The sequence below is a fragment of the Lindgomyces ingoldianus genome (assembly GCF_010093535.1).
Source record: "Lindgomyces ingoldianus strain ATCC 200398 unplaced genomic scaffold BDR25scaffold_8, whole genome shotgun sequence".
Lineage (NCBI taxonomy): Eukaryota > Fungi > Ascomycota > Dothideomycetes > Pleosporales > Lindgomycetaceae > Lindgomyces > Lindgomyces ingoldianus.
The window spans coordinates 637,799-650,543 of NW_022985169.1; the positions used below are offsets into that span (position 1 = coordinate 637,799).

The 12,745-nt window shown below is 39.5% G+C and overlaps 2 protein-coding genes across 2 annotated transcripts; one reads left to right on the forward strand and one right to left on the reverse strand.

Moving 5' to 3' along the window:
* The first annotated feature begins 5,046 nt into the window (after nucleotides 1-5,046).
* BDR25DRAFT_281635 (LysM domain-containing protein) lies at nucleotides 5,047-6,745 on the forward strand. Its single transcript, XM_033687904.1, has 3 exons — nucleotides 5,047-5,353; nucleotides 5,414-5,734; nucleotides 5,788-6,745. Exons 1-3 carry the CDS (start codon nucleotides 5,138-5,140, stop codon nucleotides 6,589-6,591), a joined length of 1,341 nt encoding a protein of 446 aa, XP_033550543.1. The 5' UTR covers nucleotides 5,047-5,137; the 3' UTR covers nucleotides 6,592-6,745.
* A 130-nt stretch (nucleotides 6,746-6,875) lies between these two features.
* On the reverse strand, nucleotides 6,876-9,966 carry BDR25DRAFT_392190 (uncharacterized protein; the record flags this gene model as incomplete). Its single annotated transcript, XM_033698190.1, has 13 exons — nucleotides 6,876-7,900; nucleotides 7,960-8,113; nucleotides 8,295-8,378; nucleotides 8,485-8,596; nucleotides 8,629-8,707; nucleotides 8,734-8,902; nucleotides 8,937-9,032; nucleotides 9,097-9,178; nucleotides 9,256-9,416; nucleotides 9,462-9,507; nucleotides 9,574-9,735; nucleotides 9,841-9,894; nucleotides 9,932-9,966. 13 exons carry the CDS (start codon nucleotides 9,964-9,966, stop codon nucleotides 6,876-6,878), a joined length of 2,259 nt encoding a protein of 752 aa, XP_033550544.1.
* Between the last annotated feature and the right edge of the window lie 2,779 nt (nucleotides 9,967-12,745).

Sequence of the window (12,745 nt, forward strand, 5' to 3'; positions counted from 1 at the left end):
TTCCTGCATGAAGGAGGCGAAGCCCGGGAGAAGTCTTAGCGGGACTTCTTGGCCGTGAGCTAAGAGCCGAACCGAAGCTTGGAAAACAAGAACATCTATTGTGTGCGTTAATCCGTGCAATGTCTTGGCATTCGCGTCGCGTCTTTTCCGCCTCACCAAATCTATAAGAACTTTGACAAAGCAACAATTTGCCCCTATCTATGCCTAAATATCTGTTATTTTAGTTAGATCTTAAAGCTGTACGTACTTCTTAATTAGAAAATAATAAAGCTAAATTTTAGAAGTTTAAAATAGCCCTTAGTAAACAATTTCTAGCTAAAAAGCTATAGCTAGAGCAGCTACGCGTTTAAGTACTAGTGCTACCTGTTAACTGTTAGCTAGAGCCCTTACTGCTGCAGCCTCTAAAGCACCTTTTAGAGGTTAAAAAGCTAGTAGATTAAATAAGCAGACAAGGAGAAAAGTTACCTTTATAAATAAGTAGCGCGCTGCTGCTTTAACAGCTGCTATTAAGATACTATTATTACTACTATTAGTAGTAGAGCTAGAGTGTTAACTATTACCTTAGCAGTAATTGTCCCTACCTCCTAAAGAGCCTAACTATAAGATAGATATAAAGTATATTCTACGCATAAATAGAAACTAGGTAGTTAATAACAGTAATAACTACTAGCAGCTAGTCTTCTTTATGTTATTTATAAAAGACAAAGTAAACTTAGTGCTTATTAATGCAGCTTTTATAATTAATAAGTAGAAAGTTACTTAGCTTAGTTACTTAGTAAGCTATTAAGCTAAGCACTTTAAATCTACTTAGTAGCATATTACCTTAGCTAACTTTAGTTTTATAAAGAGCGCTTACTTACTTAAAGTAGTTAATTACTATGTTAAGCACTTTACTAAGAAGATTAATAGAGTAGATTTTAAAGTAAAGCTCTATGTTAAAGTTAAGGCTTTATAAAGGGCATTTTTACGCAGGTAATTAGCTAACAAGCTATTATTAAATCTAGATACTACACTAATAATACTAAGTAGCTGTTATACCTAGCAGCTGCTGCGTAAAGCTAGGGTAGTAAAGTAAGTAAAAGAGATATCTAAGGCAATAGACCACTACTTAGCAATTACATGTATATAAGAGTGCTAGACAGAGCTTTATAATAACTATAAAAAGTAGTGCTATATCTACCTAGACTAATCTTACTATGCTATTAAACTAGTTAACTTTAAGGCATAGAGAAGGTCTATAGTTATAGAAAAGTCTTTTATTATAGTACCTAGTTATAAGATTATTAGAGCGCTGTAGTAAAAAAGTAATAAGCTTTAAGTAAACCTTTATATATAAAAAAATAAAAAGAAAAGGCTAAGCTTATTATTATTAAATAAGCTATTATTTAAAAAGCTAGTAAAGTAGATAAGCTAGTAGTAGTTACTTAACTAAATAGTAAAAATAAGTAATAAGAAAGCTACTTAAGTAAAGTAATAAAAGTTTTAACAGCTTTATCTCTAATAGCTTTAAGCGTAAGCTAGTATTTCTTTTATAAGAGCTGCTCTACTCTCTTACTACTAGCAGCTATATGCTCTACTAGTTATTACCTTAACAGCGCTTTAATCTTTAGGCTATTTTTTAAGTCTTATAATAAAAGGTAGTAAACAAAATACTTAAAAAATAGTAAAAGACTTTTTTAAGTAGTTAGTTAAGTAATAGCTAAAGAATAAAAAAAATTCTTACTTTTATATATAAAAAGTAGCAACTAAAGAGCTATAGACTATAAAGAATCTCTATAAGATAAGTAAAGTTAAAGGTGACCTATATACTATTACTATTACTTAGTTTAGGCTTAAAAATAGGCTTATTTACTATCTTTATAAAGATCTCTGTTAGTTTAAGCTAATATATTATATAGCTAGCAGCCTGCTTAAGATAGGTAGTAGTAAGTAAGGTAGAACTAGTAGTAAAAATAATATAGCTAAATAATTTATTTAAATTTAAACTTTTTTACCTTTTTAAGCTCTCTTAGCTCTCTTCTTACACACTCTAGCTCCTCCTGCTTAATATATAGCCCTTCTACTATATACTTAAAGTGCTTTTAAGTAAAATAGTTATATTTACTTTTTTAAATAGCTGCTTTTAAAAAGGCACTAAAGTTACTACTAAAACACTTTTAAATATATAAATAGTTTTTTTTAATCTATGCCTTAAGCACTGTAAAAGTAAGCTTTATTAAATTATAGTTAAGTAAGTATAAAGGCAGATACCTTACTAAATACTTACTAGCCTTAATAATTTATGTTACTTTATTATTTATATAAATTAAGACATTATCTAGAATAATTACTAGGTACTTTTTACTATACATAACTTAAAGTATAGGGATTAGACTTTTTTTAATCTACTTAAGAAACTGCTTTTAATTAAAGTAGCCTTTTTTTTACAGCTGTATAAAAAAGATAGCTATTAATTATATACATAAAGAGAATTAACTAAGTACTGCCTTAAGCAATATCCTAGGTATACTAAAAGACATAGCTAACTAGGCTGTACATGTAGTGCTACTAGCTAGTTTTTTTATTAAAGATTAACTTATTAAAAAATACTAGATCCTCTGCTATAAAGCGTCTTATTAAGTTATAATATAAGTTATAAAGTTTTTTATTTTAATTAATAAAAAATGCTTAAAGTGTTTAGTAACTTTATTTATGTTAAAAAAAAACTAGAATATATTTAAGTAATTAATTTAAATGCCTTTTTTTACTTATAACTAGAGTATAATCTTGTCCTAGTACATCTACCTAGAGTAGATAAGCTTACTAAAAAGAGCATTTATGTCTTTTTTACTAATTACTAGTAAATAACTAAGCCTGCCTTAGATAGGTGCTCTTACACTGCTGTGCGTCTTTAGATTATCTATCACATTGTATACTGCGCAGTTGCTACACCCCTTTTAATTAGTAATTACCTATAGCCTCTATCTAAGCAGTAAAAAACAACATATATTAATACACGTACAATTAGATAGGCTATAGGCGCTTATAGTAAGCGCTAGGGGTTGCTAAGTAGGTAGTAGGCAACAAGAGACTCTGTAAGCTTAAAACATAGCTAGAAAGCTATTTTAAACATTAAAACCTAGCCTTATTATTTTCTAAATAGGAAGTATGTACAGCGCCTAAATGTTTACTAAAATTAAGAGATGTTAGGTAGTTGTAGAGTTTTATAGGCAAAATTTTAAGTTTTTATACAAATTTAGTGGCAGAAAGCAAAGTTTAAGGTGTTGCCAAGACATTGCACAGATTAACGCACACAATAGATTGCCAGACCAGACTCCTGCAGGGATGAACCCTAAACCCCCCCCCCCCTACCTCTCTCCCGGAGGAAAAATGGCAGCAGGAGCAAATTCGAATATATTTGAGACTCTATCGTCACTTGCATCACCTCCATCAAGCCGACCTACCTCGCCGCCGCTATTAAACACATATACACACTAAACTGCTTCACTGTCACTGTCTTACCTATGCTAAACTAATTTACTATTATTATCTAACGCGTTGCAATCCTTCTAAATAATTTAGTTACATCACACTACATTCCTATTTACATAGAAATGCGTAGCTGTATCCCTAACGTAGCTAGCAACATGCAGCTTTATATACACAGAAGAAAATAAGAATTAAGAATATATATGTACCTGCTTAATTTATAAAATAGAGATTATATTACTCTATAAAGCTATAAAACTAAGTAATAAAGATTTACTTAAGTTTTATAAGTAAGACTGTTTATTAGTAGATATAATACTAGATTTTTTTAGCTACTAAGACATTAACACTGCCTCTACTGCTACTTTTTAAAGCTCTTAAACAACACTAACAGCTAGACTGCTATTTACCTTTTCTTTTAACCTATTTTTATTTTAGCAGTCTAAGTTATATCTGCTAACATGCTTATTACTACCTTACTTACTATTACTACACTTATTATTACTACACTAACTACTGCTACACCTATTACTGTCTTACTTACTATTATTACGCATATCTTCTTAGCAGTTATATGTAAGTGTGGCTGCTAGTATGTTATCTAGCTCTAGTAAAAACACCTTACTACTACTATTTTTTTTACACTTATATTACCTTTTTTAACCCTTAGCATCTAAACTACTAGCCTCTACTCTAAAAGCTAGAACATTAAGCCTAAAAACTACGCTGCCCTACTATAGCTTGCTACATTAATTATTGCCTGTCCTCTCTGTCTATAACTTAGAACTCTAGTTCTAGAGTAACTAGAACCCTTTTTAAAACCTACACTATTATTACTTATTATAAATAAGGCCTACTGCTGCTATTGCACAGCTGCTGCACATAATTGCAGAACTCTTAAGATCTTATAACTTTAAGAATAATCCTACACTATACTAACACTTGTACGCTAGCAGGTTCTGCTTTATTTACTAACAAAAGGACACTAAACACTTAAAAGAGAGAGCCTTAAGAATACTTACTACTTACTAAATATAAGAGGTATAGAAGAGTTTGCTAGGAAAATACAGAGAGATAGATATTTTACATGTATAGGCTATTAGGAGGTATGCTATTACTAAGGAATTAGTTATGTAATAAACTACTAGTGCCCTCTAGGCTAGAGCCGGGCGTAATAAAGACATCCATCCATCCATCCTGCAGGGATGACAGTACGATAGTTTCATTGACCAGTCATCTGAAATGTATTCGTATGTCAGCAACCCCAACATGCCCAATTTAGACCCCCGAGCTAGACATCGTTTTCCGCCAGGTCGGGTGGCCGGAGTGGCCCAATTCGCACGAGACATCTTGGCGATCAAGACTCTTACAGCGTAACGCACGGCATGAGGCACAGGTTTAGGCAGAGCACCTTTTGGGCTAACCGGGTGAGCGGGAGGAAATTCTACAGCAATATGCAGGGCCTACTGCAAGGCACATTTCAGCCTCCCACGTGAAAGGGTCCTCCCTAGTACTGGGGAAATTTGGGAATCCTTCCAATATTATTCTCGTACTCGAGAAAAAGTTCATGCGGTAGCCTCGGGATTGAGAATGAAAGACTTGGAAGAATGGTATTCAAATAGCGAAGAGAAGTACGAGAAGTCGACACGCATCCGCACTTTCGGCAAAGATGATCGGTCGTCCAATTTTACTCGCGGCGCTCTCGCTGCACGTCTTTACCTCATTGGCTGAGAAGCATCTCTCCAAAAGAGACGAGAAGCCCGCTCTACCATATGATCCCAATACCACACAGTATTGTACTTGGTGGTATGACAATGATGGTTCCATTCCATGCAGTCAGATGCCGGCTCTCTGGGCAATGTCCTTGAATGACTTCCGAAGATGGGTATGTCTTGAGCTTTCCAGTATGGGCCTTGCAGTACCTTGAGCTGACCAATGCCCACAGAACCCTTCCATCACGGCTGACTGCGGCAATTTTGTGACGGGCAAGTCTTATTGCGTAGAAGCATTTGGCGAGCCTCCACCACAGACGAGCACAGTAGTGTCGTCCTCAACAACTTCCAAGGCCACACCAACCTCCACTGGAGGGGCTCCTGGTCCCACTCAATCCGGACAGGTGGAGAACTGCAACCGTTGGGACCTCGTCAAGGATAAAGACACATGCAGTGTATACATTAACAAGTATCCTGGCTTGACGCTGAAGGACCTCGTCTCTTGGAACCCAGGAATTGGTGATAACTGCCAGTTCTTGTGGATTGACTACTATGTAAGTCTTGTGCCAATTCCTACTTGATGCCTCTCCTAATACGCGCCCCTCAGCTTTGCACCGGCGTCCCCGGCTTCAATCCCGTCACAACCACCAGCAATACCGCCACCCCAACGCCCACTAATGGCATCGCCACGCCCACCCCCATCCAAGGAGGCATGGTAGGCAACTGTGACGCATTCCACAAGGTCGTCAGCGGAGATGGTTGCGCTGCAATTGCCCAGCAATACGGCATTAGTCTTTCGCAATTCTACACCTGGAATCCTACCGTCGGATCTAACTGCGGTTCTCTGTGGCTCGACTACTATGTCTGCGTGTCTATCATCGGCGTCGGTCCTTCGTCCACCGTCAAGAGCACGCCGATCGCCACTTCGACAGTCACGACTCCAACGAACGGCATCGCCACTCCCACGCCTGTCCAGGCTGGCATTGTGAGTAACTGCGATGCCTTCCACAAGGTAGTCAGTGGAGATGGGTGCGCCGCGATTGCCTCAAAATACAGCATCAGCCTTTCACAGTTCTACACGTGGAATCCTACTGTCGGATCCAACTGCGGTTCTCTATGGCTCGACTACTATGTCTGTGTCAGTATCATTGGTGTTGGACCTACGCCGACGACAACGTTGAAGACGACGACGTCGACGAAGGGGAATGGAGTTGCCACGCCTACCCCGTATCAATCGGGAATGACGACCAGCTGCAAGACGTTCCACAAGGTCGTGTCTGGTGATGAGTGTGCGGTGCTTGCGAAGAATGCTGGTATTTCACTGGCGAACTTTTATAAGTGGAATCCTGGGGTTGGGACGAGCTGCGGGTCCCTCTGGCTGGATTACTACGTCTGTATAGCTATTCTGTAGTTGGATAGCAGTCACTGCAAATCTGCATGGTGCGTTTCATATAATGTAATTCTTAATTCAATAACACTCTCAAGACATGCTTACGAGTGATGAGAGACATGAAGGTCTCTTGGATGTCATCAAGCCTCTCAAGAGAAAGTCTTCATCTCTTCCTCTCTCTGGGTATTTTCCTGCCACGAAGGGGCTCTTTGGCTGTCATAGTCAGATGTGATCAGATGTGGTCGAAATTTTGGTCGCGAAAGCACGGAACCGAAGCGGAAAACCCGACGTCCATCTCGACCTCCTCAATCCTCCTTCAACACCCAACCTTTTCCCTTCAACACCCCCACCGCCTTCTCCACCGCCTCATCTTCCTTCTCCTGCATCCAAACCCCCAACACCTCCCTAACAATCCTCCCACTCTCCTCCCTCGCAACCCTCGAATTCCTCTTCGCAAGCCTCGCCCAAGCCTCAATCTCCCCCGCTCCCTTCGCCCTCTTATCCTCCCCCTTTCTTCCCTCCTCGCGATCCCACCCCGCCCAAACCCCCTGCTCATTCACCACCCTCATAAACGAAATCCAACAAAGCGAATGCTCGCAATTCCTACACTTGGGTGCCGTCCACCCCACCCGTCCCACCTTCTCCGCATGACAAATCTTCGCCGTTCCCCGAAACTTCTCCAGCGCCCGACACACAGCCTGCAAATGCCCGTACACTACTTCTCCCTCCGGCTTGTGATCCACTGCATTCGCGAGTCCGAAATCTATCAGCACGAGATCTGGGAAGCCGGGTACGGCTTGCGAGCTATGATCTAGCAGGATGTTCTCACCCCAGATGTCATGGTGCATCATCTTTGCGCCTTCGAGAAACGTTATCGCGGAGTGTAGTTGGTGGAATGCGTGCCAGATGAAGGCTTCTGGTGGCGCGATGTCAGCGGCGGCGAAGCATTTCTGGGCTTGGATGAGATTCGTGCTGCCTAGGTAGGCCGGCAGCACGATATACGGTTGTGGGATTTCGTCTCCAGAGTAATCGAGGCGCGCGACCGTGTGCTTGTATCCGATGGGAAATATGTCTTGCTTCTTAGCGAGATACTTGAGGTGGTAGTTTTCGCAGCGGATCAGGTCGCTGCGGTCGGGTTTGCAGGATACCTTTAGAGCGACGATTTTGGAGGCTAGAGAGGGGCGGGTGCGGGATGGGCGCTGCGGATACCTGGGGTCTGAGAAGATTAGAGCGGTGTTGGGGATGGCGTAGATGATGTTGGCAGCGCAGCCGCAGACAGCGTGGCCAACAGTACGTAGTACGTTACGTTTGAGCTTTTTTCTGCCAGTAACTTCTCAATTTAGTAGTACTTTTGTACGTAAGCAGTGAATTAATTAGCAAGTACGTAACATAACAGTAACTTCTCAAAATCCTTATACTTTTGTACTTTTCGCGAGAAGTTTCGTCGGTCCGGGTCAAAATTGTTCCGGGAGAAGCTTTTTAGCCTAGATGAAGTCCCCTCCTCCTCCTTATCGCCCTCTGTCTCTAGCTTGTTGGGACGACTCTAATAAGCAGGAGGATTAGGATGAGGCTGTACGCCTGCTGCGATAGAGGAATTAAGACATCTAGCTCATTGTAACAATTAATAAGATAGGCAATAGGTTGGCAAATAGGCAGGTATAAGATAAGGAGCTTTTCTAGGGCAAAAGTTAACTATTTTTATAATTGTTACTCTAAAACGCGACCTCAAACAAAGCTCCCAACGCGATGGCTAATAGGGTCTGAAAACAGGAGGGAAATCTCCCAAAATATGACCTCTCTGACCCATACTACGGGACGTACTTAGCAATTCACTGTACAAAAGTTACGTCTCACATTTTAACTACTTTTGTACTCCTCACGTGATTACTACGTTCACGTAGTTACGTTACGTACTACGGACTGTTGGCCACGCTGGCCGCAGATTTGTTGATAGGACGTGTCAGCACGCAGTCCTGAGCTCTTGTATTGATCCTCGCTAGACTGTATTTGTCTCATCAACGTATCCCTCGTCTCTCCTGTCCGATCCTGAATCGAGACCTCTCAATGTAGCCTGCACATATGATTTTTTGCTGCTCTTTCTCCGTGGCCATGGTCCGCATAAATTCATCCTGCGATCCTGACACCGGACGTTGCCACTAATACCTTCCGGATACCAAGCGAGGCGTGCCTGGAAGCTGCGCCTCGTGATTGAGGGCCTTGCAGGAAATTGGACTAGACACGCTTCGTTAAGGTTTTCCACGATACCCAGGGAATGGCCGGCTTCGTCCAACTCAAAGTCGTAGTTGTTCCGGCACGCATGAATCTCCGCCGCCTAGCTCTACCATCAAATTCAGCCACCTCATCACCACCCGATCCAGCTCTTCCTTAAATCCGTGTCTAATACACTCCAATATCTCCGTATGACATTTACGCATGAAGTCACCCCCACTCCTACATGAATCCTACGCTGCTCACCAGGTGGCGGCAGCGCCGTGTTTGAGAGTCAGATGTAATCGTCCCACTCACTGTTAGCACCTCATTGGCAGAGACCACGTCATGTCCCCTCTCTTTGCCGTAATACCGTGCCGCCTCGGCGGCTCGAGCTCCTCTTCGGGTGCACTAGATGTTGGCTCCTGTCTTAGCAGGTGGAGTAGCACAATGCTTAAGAGTCATCTTTGCATGAACATACTCTCATCCGGCACATCCTCAATTCCAGGCCGATCCAATCCAGTCTCATTGTGCGTGGACCCAGGCCAAAGTGATTGGTTCAGCGGCGAGGGTACGGAAATTACAGTCTCTGCTGAGGCTGTCACCCAGCATGTCCCTAGAGATGTAGGCAGACATGGCTCGAGTGACACCTAGCGTGTCACCTACTGCAATTTTTGCCGTACTATCGCACATGGAGGGATCAAAGACCAAGCCAAGTTCATTAATGATCTGGATAAACGCTGCGGGTGTATGCGAAGAGTAAGATATAATTGATAGACTACAGTGCCTTCCTACATTTTTGCAAGATTTTGGGCGCGAAGATAGAAGTTAGAGCATGTGAAGTTGGGAGACGAGAGATAGAGAGTTAGAGAGGGACTCGGATCGGCAAAACAAAAAGCCGAGCAACACGAGTAGAGCAGAAAAAGGATCAATAAATCAAGACAATAAATCTTAATCCTATACATCACATCTAAACCCATCATTTATCTTAGGAAGCCTAGAAACAGTGCTTTAATCTAATAATTAAGAGTCTCAGTGCCTCTATTAATACAAAATGGCCACCTAGCCTCCTCGAGACGCGACAGTCGTCCTTCGAGACCACACCGACTACAGAGCCTGGATGATGCAGCTGCAATCGAGATGTGTAGCGCACAGCATCTGGCCGCAAGTAGATCCTAAGTTGACCATCTAAATAATCTCTAAACTAAGAGCTCTAGAGATGCCGCTAATAGCTAAGTTTTCACTAGCCTCTAATGTTAAAACGCCTACGCACATAAACAAGCTATTAACAAGCAGTGTTAGAGCCTTTAAAGAAGCTATTAAATACTATAAGATTAAGGCTAACAAGTATAAGAGTAATAAATATAATTATAAAAGAGAGTAATTAAGCGTTTAACAGATTATTGTCTTTATCTAGTTAACAGTTAGCCCGCATCTGCAGTGTACATGCTGTTCCCTAGATTAACTACTTAGATAGTGGATTATAAACTTTAAAGCTATAGTAGGTGTTAATAACTAATTTAAATAAGAACGTGTGCACAACTAATATAATACATCTCTAAAGCTGCTAAGAAACGCAAGCATATAGGACCTATAGCTAGCAGAGTATAATTACGCTGCTATAGAAGCAGAGACACAAAATGTTCTAGAAACAACGCAGTTTAATGCTGTTGCAAAGGACTTTCTAACTACTATAAATAAAGTTGCCCCTTATTAGTCTATAACTTTTTAAGAAAGCAGACAGTTTACACTAGACATAAATTAGAAAGAAATAATAAAGCGCTTTTAAAAACATATAACGTACCTAACAGGTTGGCTAGCCACTTTTGCCAAGCCCCTACTAAAACCACCCTATTCTCTTGCAAAACAGCCCACTTTAGCCCTATATAAAGTAATATAACATAAGATATTATTTAAAGTCTACTTTTACTACTTACTTACATGTACATAAGTTATGCCTAGTCTAATTACACTACTTATATTGCCTTTAACTTAGCTTACTTTCTTTAGCGCACACCTGCGTCTTTAGCTTCTTCCTATTACTACGCGCTCTAAACTCCTTTAGAGCAGTTAAACAAGCCCTATCCTTAACTATTAAGGTTCTTTCTGCCTAAATTTACTTTCTTTTATGTAATCTATGTTGCGTAGCAGCTTTATTTACTGCTTAAAGCTTTATAATCTTATAGCCTACTCTATTATGTTAATGCCCTAGATAACTATTATCTACTCTTTATTACTTTACTATATTACCTTTAGCTGTTCTTATCTCTCTAAAGCTATAACAACTACTCTAGTTAATATCTAGCCTATTATAAAGCTTAACTTGTTAAAGTTATACATGTCTTTATTCTAGATACTGTACTTAGCTTTTATGTTAGCTACTAGGCAAAACTAGCCTTAGATAACCTCTAGATCCTTATAAAGCGCTCTCTTATAATTATACTTATAATTAAACTTTATTATAAACTTAGGGCAGTGCTTAACTTACATACTAGGCTAGTTTAAGCTAACCTAGCCTAGATTGCGCTCTGCAGGCAAGGAATTAGCTATATTAGCTACAGCTATAAGCCTAGAGGGAAATCTGCGCGTAATAAGCTTAAGTATATACTTAACAACTACCTCTTTTTTAAGCTTAGTTAGATTCCTTAATTTAGGCTAGCATTCTGCTTGTAAAGGCTGTCTAGCGCGTTAATTACTTAGTGTTGTGTAAGAGACATTATAGATAGCGGCAGCGCGTTATAAGAAAAGTTTTAAGTCTTATTTAAAAGCTTAAAAAGCAAGCTATATCTAACGTTCTTTAGAAGATTTAATCTAATGTTGTTGTTAAGGCATTATGTAGATAGGTAGAGTTTGGTGGGGGCTTAGCAAAAGTGGCTGGCTAACCTGTGTGGCCAGCTAACCTGTTAGGTACGTTAATGTTAAATTATCTAATATGTATAGAAAAGCATAAAGCTGCCTTTACAACAGATAACTTGTTATACCTTACTAAAAGTAGAAAAACCACCTAGGGCATAAATAGAGACGCCTATAGTGCAGAAGTTATAATGTTAAGAAAATAGAGTAGACCTTAATATTAACATTATTAAGAAGATAACAGAAAGTTATTTTTAAGCTAGAAACCTGCTAAAACAGGAGGCACTAAATGTCCTGCATGCAGACACATCTATGCACTAAAGGACTGCTTCTATGTCTATCTAGACAGAGCACTAGACTAGTAGATGCTAAATAAAAGAGTTAAAGAGCTTGTAGCATTAAAGCGCAAGCATAACTTAAAATTTTAAGGCCTACTTAGAGAGCAGTGTAGACATAATTTAAGAATACTAATCTTAAAAAGTTTACATACACCTACGCTAGAGATACAAGAAGACTAACTTAAAAGCTAGGAAGTATTAAAAGTTAAGGCAGCTGCATTGCTAGCTATAGTTAATTTAAACTAGAATAGATATCTATTAAGAGAATTATTTATCCTTAACTTAGGCTTAACATGCTATATTATAAATAATTTTAATTAAATCTATAACTATTATCTACTAACACTAAAAGACTTTATCTAGTCTAGAAACTTTTATGTATAGATTTAAAGCTATAGATTAATTATACTAAGCTTAAAGAGTAAGCATAGAACACATAGTTAAGCATACAGTCTTGTACTACATAACGCTGCACTGTGCCTAGACCTGCTGTGCAACCTAGTCTTATTCTGCCTACTATAACAGAAAGGAATCTATTGGGACATATAAGCAGAGCTAACTGCTTTAAAGGCCTTAGATAAAATAATAATTAAAGATCTTATAAAGATCTATAGCTAATAGGTGTTAGAGTACTATTGTTAGATTTGCGCACCTACTGTTAAGACAGGAGGAACGCTTGACGAAAGCTGCTACATAGTACGAGCAATAAGCTTGTCAGATATGCGCACCTACTGTCAAGACAGGAGGAACGTTTGACGAAAGCTGCTACATAGTAC

Coding starts and splice junctions, on each gene's coding strand:
- BDR25DRAFT_281635 (XM_033687904.1), top strand. CDS start 5,138: ATGATCGGTCGTCCAATTTTACTCGCGGCGCTCTCGCTGCACGTCTTT. Junction 5,354..5,413: donor TGAATGACTTCCGAAGATGG/GTATGTCTTGAG, acceptor CAATGCCCACAG/AACCCTTCCATCACGGCTGA. Junction 5,735..5,787: donor TCTTGTGGATTGACTACTAT/GTAAGTCTTGTG, acceptor CGCGCCCCTCAG/CTTTGCACCGGCGTCCCCGG.